General features: G+C 47.1%; 1 protein-coding gene across 1 annotated transcript in view; it reads left to right on the top strand.

Moving 5' to 3' along the window:
- The window catches only part of LOC135827158 (hemicentin-1-like), an 86,045-nt gene that overhangs the window by 54,607 nt on the left and 14,820 nt on the right, over positions 1 to 16,618 (top strand). The window contains exons 17-19 of the mRNA XM_065339685.1: positions 42 to 176; positions 6,852 to 6,940; positions 7,596 to 7,651. Coding sequence (XP_065195757.1) covers positions 42 to 176; positions 6,852 to 6,940; positions 7,596 to 7,651 — 280 coding nt within the window. The remainder of the gene's footprint in view (positions 1 to 41; positions 177 to 6,851; positions 6,941 to 7,595; positions 7,652 to 16,618) is intronic.

The raw sequence follows: 16,618 nt of genomic DNA, 5'->3' as shown, positions 1-16,618 counted from the left end.
ACGTTATCCGAACATTTATCAACTCTTCACTTGTCTTTTAGAATTGCACTCGGCTGCTGACATAAGGTTTTCTCTGCAAGTCATCAATAACAGCGGAACGGTGACACTGCGGGTGATCGAAGGTACATGCTTCCTCAATGGCCTTCTGATGTGCGATGAAGCCGAGTTGCACCAAGGTAAAGCATAGAAGAAACAGATAACTTATATAATATTATTGGAACACAATAAGGATTCCGCCGGGTGAATACTTGTTCTGCATTTAATCGTAGTGACGGCTTTAGAAGATACACTCACAATGGGTGTGCTCTCATTCTTTAAAAAAATCCAATGGATAGCAAAATTTCAGATACCGTAGAGTTTGATGCAATGAATCGAATAGTTTTGGTTCGAGGATGCTGTGATGTAGTGTTCATCACATATTCTCAATCAAATCTGCACTCTCATTTTTTCGCAATCTGGTAATGACATCGCTGTATGAAACAAGGTAACGCCATTCCTTTGTAGTATGAATGACCAATTTCAGAGCCCGTTCGAATGGGAAACATTAGTGAGGTTTTGCATTCCGAATTTCGGTTCTGCGTTTTTCGGTCATTTGTCGAACATCAAAATGTCGAATTTTCGTGCCAAGGTTTGTTTTGCAAGTCGAATATGATCCGATGTGTTTTCATTTTGTGAGCTCCAGCATCAGCACCGTCCTGTCCCGTGCTCCTTTTCTTGCTGATTCCAACGAACTTTGATCGCCCAAAGAGTCGAGGGCCAAACCTGCCTCCTCAGTCGCCTCAGAAAAAGCAACTCCATGGCCAAGTCAAATTTTATGCGTATCGCCATAGTCTTTTCAGCCACGCAGATGACGGTGAGGCGACTCCAGGCGAAAGCGAGTAGACAGGCAGTGGAGAGGAACAATCAGAGGTAGCTGCGGGTCGGCTGCGGACAGCCACATTGCCTTGTTTCAAGGGGAAAACATAGTTGCCAGAATTTGAGGCAAAATGATACAGCAACAGTTAGTGCAGAATGACCACCCAGATAAAATAAATAAAATAGAACTCAGGTAGAATAAGGACACTTTTCTGGTGCCGCTGTACTCCAAGATCAGCGCTGCAACTCGCCATGGTGATAATGTGGCTGACGTCATGTTACCAAGGAAAACATGGCGTTTGGCCGTGTTCGCCGCACTCAAGCGCTCAGCTTTTTTTCACAATCTTGTTTTGAAAAAATACTTCAAGTCTTTTGCAGCACCTTTGGAGGCCAGTCACATCGCGATCTGTACGAGAATCTTTATCATGGCCATTGTCTTGTGTCGTTTTGAGCTCGAATAGCTTTCTCTGATGAAGGATTCAAATACCATGACGTTCTCTTTTATCGTGGGCATGAAGCTCCCCACTCGCAGCAGGGATGACATCGGACGGCATAAATGTGTCGAGTCCCGAGCAGGAGTTCTGCTGACAAAAGTGATTAGCTCCTCGCGACCTGGGGCATGTGAGGACTACAGTTCTAGTTGGGCAATACCCCACGGACACATCTAGCTCGAAGCGCAGAGTCGATTGAGAAAAATGACCAAGATCATAAAGAAGGCTTGTTTGCTTCCACAAAATGTTTTATTAGCCGAGTCCACGCACTGAAAACTGCACTTGCATTGTTCCTGTCCAGTCATAGAGTACATCAGTGCAGTACAGAGTGCACTTGCAAGCCACAACGACACGAGCACAGTCGCGTGTACAGACTCAGTTGTGACCAGCGATCGCGCGTGGGAGTCAAGTACCCTACTCAAGTGCGCATGCTCGGCTCGCTGCATGCACTGTCTGTAGATCTACAGTAGATTGCTGGTGTGATGCACTACATGTACAGCGCAGTAATTTATGTGTAAGAGACAATGTCGGCTATTTTGAAACGGCAATGACAGCTTCATCCATAAACGCGGAGCGTGGGGAATGTCTTTGGCGAATAAGAGCTGTTGCATTGGCTAGCTGTACATCCCAGCAAGTGGGAATGTGCTGGATATCGATACTAAATACCCGTTCATCGCGGTGGTGAGTCTGAACAGACCCCGAGGTACGACAGCTTCGTATACTAAATGTGTACAGTGTGTATGGTGAAACAATTCGATACTGGTTTCCAGCGAAATGTTGTTATCTATGTACAATATCCACCAATATCCTTTATCTAGGGCCCAAAGGCTATCCAGTTCAGCAGGATTTGTGGCCTTACTATATTTCGTTTTCTCCGCGTTTTGGGTTGAAATCTGAACATAAAAAGTAGCACTGATGACGTCATTCAGCTCATAATTTAAATTTGATATTGGAAATCGATGACAACTAACCCATTGTATCAACACAGAATATTTGGTTGAAAAATATTAATGTATGCCAAAGTTATTACAAATACAAGTTTTGTACACACATGATCACCTTATTATACCTGAGAACTTCAGGGATGAATTTATCCGGTATCGCATCGCAGTTTGCGATTCAAAATCGATCGAGTGCGACTCAAAAATCACAGCGACTCGCAGGAAACTGCGATGCATAAACGGCACTGCATACTAGCTCGCGCAGTCAGTAAAAGTGATGCTGTGACTATGTCGTACACTCACGACACCTGTACAGTGCACGGACCCCGTTTTTTTCTCGGGAAGGTGTGATTTCTAGTAGTGTTGAAACGAATAATCGAATAATCGAATAATTTAGAATATTCGTGGGGTGAACGAATAATCGAATAGTCGTAGGAATTATCAGAAATCGAAAAAAAAAAAAAAAAAAAAAAAAATCTATGCTCAGTGCTGACCCTACTGATATTTGCACGGCGTAGATCTGCTCGCAGTATTTCTTCTCAATCTCTTTTCCTCTCTTTTAATCACCTATCGGTATCTAGTAATACTTCTGTTCTTTCCATACGAGGGAAACATGGATGCAGTGAAGATCCGCTCGACCAAGACCCTATGCGATATGCAGAGCTGGATCAGGCGTTGCACACTCTGGGGGGTTATGTACTCTTGGCGGTACATGTTAACCGGTTTTGCACCTCCACATAACAAAACCCGATAATCAGCAAAAAAATTAATATATAAAAAACTACTGAAAAAGTGCTGAAAAAGTTTTGAAAAATGCCATCATGCGTACGATAGAATATAGATTATTCGTTCGATGGAGGGCGAAATTATTCGATAGATTATTCGTTCGAAGAATCCGTGTTCGGTTTAAACACTAATTTCTAGTACATGTACCTGTGAACTCTGGCTGGCTTCGCGTGCACATACTGACTGTACTGGTGTCCTTTTTGAACTACACGTACCACTTTGCGCGGCTTTCATTCAGTAAGTCCAGTAAGTTCATGTACTTTCCGTACTGACAAGCATCATCTTTCCTCCACGATCCCGGCGGAGGTCTTGTTGTTTGTTTTCTTCTTTCTGGTTCACTTACCTCTTTTCGTGACATTATAGCTTTCTGCTTGTAGCCAGTCGGTCTTTCTGGTCGTGAGGAACTTTTGGTATCACGTTCGTCCTTCTCTCTGACAATTGTCCAAGCTGTAGTTTTTGTCTAGTCTGGTCTGGTTCTGCCTCCAACATGTCTGTACGACAGAGTACCTTTGAGAAGTGGGTGGCAGAGGTCGATGTCCAGAAGAAATGGCTTGGTTCTGAGAAAGCTACAGGTGCAGCGGTGACGCTAATTTTCTGCCAGCTATGCAGACAGCATGAGTCCTCCCTCCGTGGACTGAGAAATTTTAGTCGGTCTTCGTGGAAGAAAAAGTGCTAATCAAAAATCAAGGACTGCTACGCATTTTGGCGTTTGCGTCGCGAAAACTGCTATGCAAAAAAATGACAGTAAATTCATCCCTGAACTTATAAAATCAGCAGTGCAGAAAGATACAGCAAGGAAACCACCGCATTCACAATCAGAGCAATTATATTATACAGAAGGCGGGTGGGCAGTCCCTTGATGAGCAAGACAAAAAGAAGGACAATCTTTTTGCGCAAGCGCTGTTTCACAGCGCTCGCTCAACAACGATTACGTCACTACAGTGACGTCAAGCTGCACTGCGTGCCACAACAAAAATAATACAGATAGCAAAAAAACAAGCTTCGCAAATATTCGAAGTTCGAGAGAACATTGCTTCTCATTTCTTTCGAATTCTCAGCCAACGAGAAGCGTACACATCTATATCACGGTCTCTTTCATGACATTCATGAGCTCTGAGTGCAAGTACGCTCTCAAGTTTGTGTGTGTGTGTACGTCCATGTCTGTGGGTCTTTGGACCTTCCAAACGTCCAAAGTGCCTATGTGTTTGTAATTTCTAAATTTCATTTATTATTTATTTATTTCTGCACCTCGTAGCATGTCAAGACAGCCAATTGAATTGAGGAGAGGGTGAGACCAACCACGGAAGAAGAGTAAAAAAGAAAAGAAAAGCATGTACACAAAAGGGTAGGGATTAGCAAGTTACAAAGCAATGGGATGCCCAGCGAGCTATGCAGCGGAAGTGGTGACTGTGATTTTGTTTACTGGAAGATACTGAAGTGCTGTCTGACGAGGGTATGGAATTTTGGCTCAACATCCTCAACTCTGAAAGTTTCATTGCACATTGTTTTGGCAACACCAGGACCCAGGGAGAAAGTGATAGCAACCCACCTGATACAGTCATAACCTGCAGGCGTGTTGCTGGTGAGGGGCACAGGGACAGGTGCACCCCCCCCCCCCACCCCCCCCCCCCCCCCGAAAACAATTCGACCTATAGACTGTTGTGAGCATGCGCCACACACTCGACTTCTGCTGCAAAGAGCATGCAGGCTGCATACATTCAGTGTACTAATAGTAGTCTGTATGGTGCATTATGTAGATGATGCACACGAGGCGTGGTTCAGTACTGGTGGTCCATGGTGGTCCAATCCTTCAGCTCTACATTTATTTGAAGAAGAGATTGGTGCAACTTCGCCGATACTTGGGGAATTGTGTGTTGCTCCCTACATGGGAGCTTGCGCTATTCCCGCCGACTTGAATTCTCACTTGACTGACTCATGACTGCCATCCAGAGCACACAAGAAGTCCATCGAACCTTCCACTCGGCAAACCTGCAAGGGAGCACCACTCCCTGCTCAATACACAGTGTCTCGGTGAATTCACCCCTCATCAGTTGAGCTTGAGTAGGCTGAAGAAGATTGTGCCTCAAGATTAATTAATTTCATGGTTCGCGTGAGACTCGGCTGGAAGCCAGGTTTTCCGCATCCGTAGGAACGCCACCACCCTTCAAGGATCAAGGCGCAGATGCAGCTCCTAAAGCGGTGAGAGGTGAGTAGATCAGCTCACCAGCAAGTGGTCAAAGACCGAAAATCCCATTCACTGCATCCATGTTTTCCTCGTGTCAGGCCACGAGTTCCCAATTAACTGTGGGTCGCAGCACGGCTAGAAAAAATCCTTCCACTTCCAAGCAGGACTTGAACCTGGTACCCTCTGTTTCTCAATCATGGTCTTAGACCATCCCACTATGCCTGCCTGTAGAGCACCACTTATATATAGTGCTCTCCAGGCACAAACATCACCAGGGATACAAATTTACAGGGGCGCTCCCTTTCCAGCGTGACAAACACCTCGTGAACACTAGATAGCAGCGTGAGTCAGTGTCGCTCATGGAGGTGCTGAGCAAACGCTGAGGACCGTTGGCCATTCACAACGTTGTTGCCTCCAAACCATCTAATTCGCAAGCCCGCGCCGGGGACAACAATGTGAAGAAGATGTTGGTGTGACTTCGGCGATACTTGGGGAATTGTGTGCATTTATTATATACATAAATCCCAGTTATAGACCCACAGAAATTAATGGGGGTTTGAATTTGAATTATTTATTCTCACGATGGCACTATCGCCAATAAGAGATAGGGTTAATATGAATACTGTCATCGTATAAGTATATTGCTTCTAGCACTGGAGGACATGCAGGCAGGCACAGTGGGTTGGTCAAAGACCATGATTGAGATACGAGAGGTACCTGGTTCAAGTCCTGCCTGGGAGCGGTTTTTCCAGCCGTGCTGCTACCCACAGTCAACTGGGAACTTGTGGCCAGGCACAAGGGGTACATGGATGCAGCTAATGGGGTCGTTCTCGGCACTTGTGCCAGTTGTTGTGAGACTTATCCACTCACCCCCACCGTTAGGCGCTGCATCTGCCGCTAGGGTTTACCGGGTGTTAGCGGCCGTCGTGAGTTACCTTCGGGAACGGACACGATAATTTACTTTTTACTTACTTACTGGAGGATAGGAACATGGGGGTAGGTGGTTGTGTTCAGGATAGTTATTTACGAGTATTACGGGCATGCCACCTCGTCTTCCTCCTCTGTGTAATGAGTTTACCAGGTTTGGGGCAAAAGAAAGCATGAAGTATGAAAGGACATTCCAAACACAGAACATTCAAAAGAGAAGAATTTTTGCGCCACGTGACTGAGAAATCCTATACCAAATCCTCAACCCAAAATGGCCATTTGGTCCAAAAATCCAAATATTGCCATTGCGATTGTGCGTCCTTAGGGAACAAAGGATGATATGCAGTACTCAGATATTTCTATCTCCAGATATTTGGTCTCCTGTCTTTGCTTCTGGACTTCTCTGAAATCCAGTTCACATCTGGCTGCGACCACATACCCCTCGAATTTATGTGCGGTTGCCCTCATTGTCTATGCCCCTGTGTATGTTTATTATAGCAATAAGTAGAATTAGCAAGGCGGACATTGTACGTAGCAATAACAAAACTTTGCCATGATAAAGGTCTTGTCTCTGTGCCGGCGTTTTGTATGTCTCTCTGTACCAGTATACATGGTGTGAGAAGTTTAGTATAATATTGGTACGAGTTTGCCTCTGCTCTCGATCAGGTCAAATTATTCTAGTTGGCGAAGGAAATCTGTTCAGATTCCAACATCCTCAAGAAGCTGCACAAATGAGACAAGACCTACGAGACAGGGTACGTATGAGTTCTGAATTGGCTATAGTCATCAGCAGTCACACATCTTGCCACTGCCAGACAAGAAGGTTGGTGAGATTCGCCTAGGTACTGGTCTAAGACTATTTCTAATCTTGGCTATGGGTAGATCACAGCATGGAAGTTGTATCTATCATGATTGTGTTTGAGAAGAATAGTTATTGATAACTATTATGTCAAGTGCCTTACCTACCCCAGCTCCACAGGTTTTGTTGTGTATGGCATTGTCAGGGAAAGGTCTTTAGTGCATGTTCATCAGATCTTGCCATGACTGTAACTCCTGCTTGGTTCCCTTGCTAGGTGCTGCTATGCTATGCTTGCTTTGTTTTGAATTATTTCTTGGGCATTGAATTTATTGATTTGTGTTCGACTTGTCTTACCTGTGTCTACGTAACTTGCTCTGCAGTATCCTTGATCGTTGTGTTAGGCAATTGCCCAGATTTCGTAGCATCCATGCTGGATTAGTCCGTAGACTGCTCTGCTGCACTATTTGACGGCGTGGTTACGTTCCTTTATTTGAGTGTGAGATACAACAGGTTTGATTTGTGTAGTGCCAATACTTCATTCCCAATCTATGCGCAGTAGGGGCATGGAAACAAGGGTGACCATTACGTAACTATGTCTGTCATCTTTGCAGGGAATACAACCCACTAGTGGATTCAGCACACCAGCCAGTATGATGTATGCGCCTATGTAAGTCTATGCTATGGACTATGGATAGCAGCACATGACAGGGGAATGAGACACGCTACCGTCACTAATATCATATCATTATTTACCTCTCCGCGTTCGCATCAGGGTGTGGTACTACAAAATCAACAAATCGACATAATACACATCCACCCCTAGCATTCGCTCAGGCCCCTCAACAAGCCAGAAGACAGTAAGGACAAGAGAAAGCGAGGGCAGGGGTACAGAGCAGCGGGGTCGAAAGAAGGAAAAACAGGAGGCAAAGGATATGGAAGAAATGTATCAGATTGTCCATTCCGTTCACTTCATACATCATGTCATGTTCCATTTGGGCAAATCCGGGCATTCCTCTGCAGGCTCAGGTGTGGAATAGCCGCCGCCACATTGCTCTGTCCTGTGCCAGATCCCTGATATAAAACAAAATAATTATAATAATAAATTATGATAGATCTTCAACCGTCTGCAGCTTCATTCCATTTGATGCGAGGTCCGTTCTCAGTGTTGTTGGGAGTGTGGAAAGCGACCGACCACAGAATTTGTTCTCGTCCTTTGTTTGTCGGAAGTAGGACATCATGGCCATTTGTGCTGGGGAAATCAATCATAATGTTCAAGAATAATTCACGTCTGCTTTTTAAAATGTACTGCCATTTCCAAAATTGCACCTTTTCAGTGCGGATGGCAACTTTGGAGATCAACACTCTACACTGTTAATCGTGGTTCATGAATAATTATACAGTCGCGTGCAAGTTATCCAGCACCCTCAGGACCAGACACAGTTGGATAAATGAATATATTGGACTGTCCCTGCGGGAATTTGTGGAAAATCCTCAAAAACTTGCGCAAGAAATTGCGGCAGAAAACAACAAAAATAATGTGGGGAAATCGCGGATTTTTCAGAAATCGCGGGTTTTGGCCAAAATGTCTAAATTTGTTGCATCTGTGGAATCGCGATTTCCTGGAGGGACAGACTGGATAACTCTACTGTAAAACGGCTAATTTTAGCACGGGTGAGATTTTAGCGAAAATGCCGGCTTTGAGTATCAAAGTGCCCACGAGGGCACATGCGCAGTGATGGTCTCATGATGCATAATTATCATTATTATTCTGCGCCGAGTATGGTCTGTACTTTCCATTTTTCTCACTGCTGCTACTGTAGCCTTTATACGCGCTGCAGTAGAGAGTTGAGTGCAATTTTTTAAGAAGAGCTGTTCCTTGTCAGGCTGGGATTTTCTCTACAAGAGAATCAGTTGTGCTAGGCTGCGTCGACAAGCGCTGAGCTGGAAGCGCTTGCGAATTCACACTGACTCCGAACAGCGATCGATCGCGCTTGGTTGAAATATTTATTTGTTGAGTGGGTAGATCTCTATCTACCCACTCAACATCGTCGCAACATCGTCGCAGTAGTGAATTTCCAGGAGTTCATGAGGCCAAGCAAAGACGCAGCAGAGGACCAGTTATTTCGGCCTCGACATAGCGACTGGCGTTGACGCCAACTCGGAATTGGCTGTGATTACCTGCCAAAAATCTGGCCAAAGAAGTAGACAAGGAGCAGAGCTATTTACATCGACAACGTAGGATGGTGATTTTAGCATGCTACTACTGCTGGAGCGACTTTGAGTGCAGGGACGATCGTTGATCATCTACGTATCAGTTGTGGTTGTCAAACGCTTGCGGCCTTCGATGTGGATATGAAGATTTTATGATGACGGTGTGTTCGTTATGCACCATCTCTGCTGTACACATGGCATTACACTATCTCAGGGAGAAAATCGTCAACCCCCGTCGTTCTGGGTATAAAACTATTCCTGATAGCTGTGCTGGCCAGCACAAGAACCAGTACGCTGCACTAAACTAGGTGCTTATGTTATCTTGTGCTTGATGGTCAATGGAATGAGTTTAACTGAAAGCAACGATTCTGCAGGTATTTGACAACCTCGGTATCCCAGTCGCCACTGGCGCAGAGAAGGTGGTTCGCCCAGCACCAGTAGTTACGGTACTTCACATAGAAGTCGACAGCATGGAGCAGGTTATGGTCATGAAGACCGAAACGCTGAAACGATACTTCTAATGGATTTGTGTGAAATGCAGTGCTCTCTTGAGTGTAGGCAGGTTGCCTGCAAACTATTGAAGTGCAATGAAGCTGCTGAAGCTGCGTGAAGCGAAGCGTCCAAGTTCAAAATGTTGTAACATAACTTGATTCCGCATTTTTCGGATGATGATTGGAGCCTGCTGCTGAAATTAAGTCAGCCCGCATTATTTCTGCGACCGTCAGGCGAAATAGCAACTTTATATAACTTGTGCTCAAAAAAGAATAGAATGGGATACGGAGCTTGGGTTGGCTGTGACTCAGAGTTTCACGCCTGTGGCGATCATCAGACAGCAATGATTACAAAAACTCAATGAATGTTCTTGATATAGTGTGGTAAGGTGCTAGTGGAATCAGAGAATTTAAGCGCAAATAAGGTCAAGCGGTGATTCTATGCATGTACTTGCAAGATCAGCGCCAGACGTCAGGTGTAATTCTGCTTTATGTGACTGGGGGTGTGAAGTTAAATAGGTAGAATTTGTTCTCATGTCTGCACTTGGCCACTAGCTCCGATCGCTTGTTGATGTTCACCCTTCTGTCAGCATGCAAGATCTCCAGCTTCTCACGCAGACAGAGAGGGCAGCGCTTGGTGGCATTGGACTATGCTGGTGTTTGGGCGACAACTGACCAACTGATGCTGTACCCGGCATTCTTGCGCTTCATGTCCCAGATGAGCTTCGACAACTCGGTACTCTTCTCCATTCGCTCATGCCTCATTGACGTCATGTGTCCGTCGTATCGCTTCTTGAACGTCATTTCCGTTAGGCCGAGGTACTCATTTCGTTCGTCATTTCCGGTTTCTGTCACGCTGGCCTTGAATACGATTGACTGGATCGGGCAGTTTCCATGCATGGGGCAGTTAACTTTATCCCTGCAGTTGCATCTTTTCTCTGTTCTCTGTTGATCATCTTTCTGCTTCTTCCGCAAGACCGAATTGTTGTGCGCCTTTAGTACACCCGACATGTTCTGCATGCAGCTGTAACTTACTTTTACTGTGTTACTGTTGAATATTTTGTTTAGGCATGAGCGAGGTGGGAAAATGCTTCTCGACGAGGTGTAAGAATCTTTCCGCGACATTCGTGGCTACTGTTTTGCTGAACGGAGGAATGTACCAGATGATGTTTCGTCTGCGGTTTTTCTTCTTTTTCCCTGCTTCTTTTTCTCTCTCCTCCATGTACACGATCTGCTCGGGGTAACCGCTGGCCTTGAGCGCACTATTATACAGAGGTGCCGCCTCCTGGAAGATGTCTCTGTTGGACGAAATATCTGTCAATCGTCTGCTGATAGACTTGGGTATTTGTTGGATGATAGTTGGCGGGTGGTTGGATAGTGTGTGGACGTACATCGGCGTGTCATAGTTGGCGGGGGGTTGGATAGTGTGTGGACGTACATCGGCGTGTCAGAGATATCATCATGCATGCGTGAAAGTCGCTCCTGTTTAGTAGTGATGCAGCATGGATGAAAAAGGACGGAGAGATATCATCATGCATGCGCGAAAGTAAATTCGCACTCACACACACTTGCACATGCATGTCCTTTGTCACACTGCACTTGCTGAATTTCCTATCATTTCTCACCTCACCTATAGTTTATATTACCTGTGCAAATTGTTCCTAGGTTTGTGCTATTTTTCTTACTATGCTTGTATCCTCGCTGTTTCACTCCAAGTGTATAAATCCTATTGTAGTTTCATCATTCTCTTTAGTCACGAATTCCATTGATAATTGTGACAAGAAAACGTTCTGGAATACATTATTCGTCCCCATGGTTGTGATATGAGTGCGCATTTAGTTATATTCATTGCATTATTAAGATTTACAGGGTGCGACAGAGCTCTCGGCCATTGAAGAAAATGTTGAGTCACCTCCGCCATTACACTGCGCTCTTTAGCCGACTAGACCCTCCTGCAGACAACCATCACCATTGCGAGGACACTTCCGTGGACGATATTGATAAACTCCTTCAGACAGCTGTTTCGCTAATACATAGCTCATCAGTGAAGGTAGATGTTGAATGATTAAAAATATAAACCAAACTGCTATTTTATAGGGGGTTTCCACATACAAAACTGGCATAGCTGAGGTGATAACGCGGGAAAAGGAAAGTGTGAAGTACTGTTGACGCGCATTGGACATGCATGCAGCGTTGGAAATTCGGCGCGGAAAATCAATCACTATTCAATGCAGAAATAACGTGCCAGAATCAGAGTACTATGTAGCTAGTGAGAGTCTGTGTACTAGTATTGCAGTTGTCCGAGCGCCATGAAGGCCTGCGAACGCACCTCACGACCCGCCGACGTCGACAGTCACAGCAGCCCCTGGGGCATGACACTGTACTGCTCGCCCGTCGCGCCAAGACGCTTGGCAGTCACTAGGCTTCATGGCACCGATGTTGTCCGCAAGCTACCTTGTTATCTGCCCATCACCCACTGCCGCTGACACGCTGGGAGGCCCCGCGGCATTCGCCCAGTATATCGTCGTCAGAGCTGTGTCGACGGCACAATAACGCTGGTAGAAACAAACAGTTGGTCGTATGGTATTGCGTCCTCCGGATTGTCCCTTGACTCGTCTTGTCCCTCTTCTTGCTCTGACGCTAACGGCGCACGTATCATAATTATTAGGGTGCGACAGAGCTCTCAGCCATTGAAGAAAATGTTGAGTCACCTCCGCCATTACACTGCGCTCTTTAGCCGACTAGACCCTCATGCACACAACCATCACCATTGCGAGGACACTTCCGTGGACGATATTGATAAACTCCTGGCGGAGGTGACTCAACATTTTCTTTTTTTCAACATTTTCTTCAATGGCCGAGAGCTCTGTCGCACCCTGTAATAATTATGATACGTGCGCCGTTAGCGTCAGAGCAAGAAGAGGGACAAGACGAGTCAAGGGACAATCCGGAGAACGCAATACCATACGACCAACTGTTTGTTTCTACCAGCGTTATTGTGCCGTCGACACAGCTCTGACGACAATATACTGGGCGAATGCCGCGGGGCCTCCCAGCGTGTCAGCGGCAGTGGGTGATGGGCAGATAACAAGGTAGCTTGCGGACAACATCGGTGCCATGAAGCCTAGTGACTGCCAAGCGTCTTGGCGCGACGGGCGAGCAGTACAGTGTCATGCCCCAGGGGCTGCTGTGACTGTCGACGTCGGCGGGTCGTGAGGTGCGTTCGCAGGCCTTCATGGCGCTCGGACAACTGCAATACTAGTACACAGACTCTCACTAGCTACATAGTACTCTGATTCTGGCACGTTATTTCTGCATTGAATAGTGATTGATTTTCCGCGCCGAATTTCCGACGCTGCATGCATGTCCAATGCGCGTCAACAGTACTTCACACTTTCCTTTTCCCGCGTTATCACCTCAACTATGCCAGTTTTGTATGTGGAAACCCCCTATAAAATAGCAGTTTGGTTTATATTTTTAATCATTCAACATCTACCTTCACTGATGAGCTATGTATTAACGAAACAGCTGTCTGAAGGAGTTTATCAATATCGTCCACGGAAGTGTCCTCGCAATGGTGATGGTTGTGTGCAGGAGGGTCTAGTCGGCTAAAGAGCGCAGTGTAATGGCGGAGGTGACTCAACATTATTAAGATTATTATTATTATTTTAAAAACGAAGGTACATTTTGGGTCGCAAGATCCACGCAAACACACATCCCGTCAAAATAACGAGTCACGAGTGTTGTTATCTCATTATCTTTACGCTATATAAGTTTTAGTCTTTCCAACTTGAGCCATTCCCTGTATAATCCTTGATGAGAAGGGACCGAAAACGTTCGGATACTTTTGACAAGTGCCTTATTTTGACTGGATGTGTGTTTGCGTGGATACTTGCGACCCAAAACGTACCTTCGTTTTTAAAGTATTATCCGCCTCCGACCTCTTGTACAAATTATTATTATTATTATTAATGGAGGTTTGCACATTGCAAACCGTAGTTAACATTCACGAAACCAACAAGCCAAAGGCGCCATGGCAACCAGTAAACGAACCCGCAAAAATAACAATAATTAGAATAAGAAACAGAAAAAAAATCAAGTTAGTGTGACAACAAATGCAAGGTTCCCTTTCCGGCGAAAGTGCTGCAACTGAGTGTGTCATTGCTGACCAACAATTTGTTTTCGTTTTCCACTTGTTCCAGTCGTTTCCTCTAGCCTCCTCAGTTGCCGAGGAGCATAGTAGTCTTTCCACAGCCGTATTCCTAGGAACGTACTGCCAGATTCATCATGGCCTTCACTCCTGACCAGCAGCGGTCTCTTGCGGAGATGATTTCGGCTTCGGTCTCGTCGGCGTTGTCGGCCCACTCCGCATCTCGAGGACCGGATAGGGGAGCGTCTGATGGGCCATCAGATCAAGCCGGTATGTTTTTGACTCATGATTCTGCCCGTGCTGAGATGCCGGCCAGTTTAGATTCTGCCCCCGCATTCCCTGCATTCCCTGCATGCGTATGCCATGTAAGTAATGAAGCCATTGCACAAATTTGCAAGGTCGAGTTTTTTGATCTGGCGCTCCTACTTCCCGCCAAGTACGAGAGGCCCTCCGATGATCAGCCTATCTCTAAGCGGGTCAAATTAGCCGAGGACGGCGATTGCTTGGTGATCTCCGCCTCTCAAGCCTCCAAGAGGCGAATTGATTCTTTAGCTTCGTGGCTGGAAGCATGGTCCATCTTCACGATCATAGCTACCTCTAACGACCCGGCCTGCGCTGCTAGCTTGGCAGAACACCAGCTACGCATTGTGCAAGCCGCAGCGAAGTACCGCCTGGCTGCGGTGCTTGAGTATGACATCCGGGTGCGGCAATCGGTGGCTCGGGCACGCACCCCCCTTTCATCACTTGACACGGCGCTGTACACTGAATGTTTCACGGGCCAGGCACTTCCCACGTGTTCCAAGTGCCGGAAGGTGGGCCACCTGGCCAACAATTGTCTTTTTCGTGGCTCCGACAGCCGGACGCTGCATGCCACCTCGGGCGCAACAAGCGGAGGAAGTGTCCACACGCCCGGGCAGTCCACCATCTGCCGCAAGTTTAATGCGGGCAACTGCTCCTTCAATCAATGCCGCTTTAAGCACTGCTGCTCCTTCTGCTCTGGCACCCACCCGGCCAAGGAATGCCCAGCCCGCAAGTAGCTCCATGAGTACTCCTTCCTCCTATCTTCCTTTATCTGCACATAAACCCCACACGCCCATCATTATTAGCGCACTTAAAATAGAATTAGAATCACACCCCGATGACCAGGTGGTCGCTTCCTTATTGCATGATCTTGAATTTGGTTTTCGCATTGGTTTTGGCAACTGTCTGTCTGAGTCTTTTTTGTCACGTAATTTGTCCTCCGCTGCTGACAATGCAGAAGAAGTCGATGACTATCTCCGCCAGGAATGTGAGCGCGGGCATACGGCTGGCCCGTTTGAGGAGCCTCCTGTTCTCCCCATTCACACCTCTGGCATTGGAGTTGTACCTAAGAAGTCGGGTGGCGTCCGCCTAATCATGCACCTCTCCGCTCCTGCTGGCAGGAGCATAAATGATGGCATCAAGAACTCAGACTTCTCCTTCCAAATGATCTCGGTGGATACGGTGGCCGATCATGTCATGCGCACTGGGAAGGGGGCATTGCTATGCAAAGTGGACATCAAGCATGCATTCCGGCTCTGTCCCGTTCATCCCAACGACTGGCCTCTACTCGGAATATGTTGGCGGGGGAAGTTTTATGTCGACAAAGTGCTGCCTTTCGGCCTGCGCTCCGCACCAGCTTTATTCAACCGCCTAGCCGAAGCACTGGCCTGGCTACTTCGCCACAACTACGGTTTGAAGTGTCTGGAACACTACCTTGATGATTTCATCAACGTCTCACCACCAGCGCCGGTGGTCGCCACATCAACAGCAGCGGTGCACATGGCCACCATCCTGGAGGTTTTCGCCAACCTCGGGGTTCCCATCGCGGAAGGAGCAGACAAGGTTGTCGGTCCGGCCACGGTCATGACAGTGCTCGGCATTGAGCTGGATACTCAGGCTCTGGAAATGCGGCTGCCGGCCGACAAGCTTTTCGAGATCAAAGCGCGGTTCAACGAGTGGGCGGTCAGCCCATCGTGCACGAAACGTCAACTGTTGTCACTAATTGGCCTCCTCTCATTTGCATCCAAAGTGGTTGCGGCCGGCCGCACCTTCACCCGTCGTCTCATCCATACCAGCACCACCGTGACAGGCTTGGATGAAGAAGTGCACCTGGACGCCGATGCTCAAGCAGACATCCGTTGGTGGAAGGAGTTCCTCCCACACTGGAACGGCCGAGCGCTTCTGCGTGACCCAGTATGGTCGAAGCCCCCAGACTTTGAGCTCTGTACCGATGCTTCCGGCCTGGGATTTGGAGGTTTCTTTCAGAGTGCCTGGTTTTGCCAAGAATGGGGCCCGGAGCACCAGCACGGCCCTTTCTCCTCTATCATGTGGCGGGAGATGTATCCCATTGCTGTGGCCGCGCAATTGTGGGGCCCGCAGTGGCAGACGAAGAAGATCCTCCTCCATTGCGACAATCAAGCTGTCGCCACAGCATGGGAATCCGGCTCATGCCGGAATCTGGAGGTCATGAACCTCATACAGACCACCCTGCGTATTGCGGCACGCTACAACTTCATCCTGTTGATCCGTCACATCTCAGGTATCGACAACAGTATTGCGGACGCCCTCTCCCGTCTACAGCTCAGTCGCTTCCGCTCGCTAGCTCCGTCTGCCAATCCGGACCCAGTTCCACTGCCAACTCAGATCGTCTAATGATGTCTCACAATATATTCACAGCCCCATGGGGTGTCCGTTTTGCTGTGTCTGGCCTTCGCCGTCACTACACTGACTTATTGTTATTTTTTTCTGCCATACCAACTAC

This window comes from Sycon ciliatum, chromosome 11, assembly GCF_964019385.1.
Source record: "Sycon ciliatum chromosome 11, ocSycCili1.1, whole genome shotgun sequence".
In the NCBI taxonomy this organism is placed as follows: Eukaryota; Metazoa; Porifera; class Calcarea; order Leucosolenida; family Sycettidae; genus Sycon; species Sycon ciliatum.
Note: the sequence above shows the minus strand (reverse complement) of the source record. Positions and strands in the feature narration are given on the sequence as shown.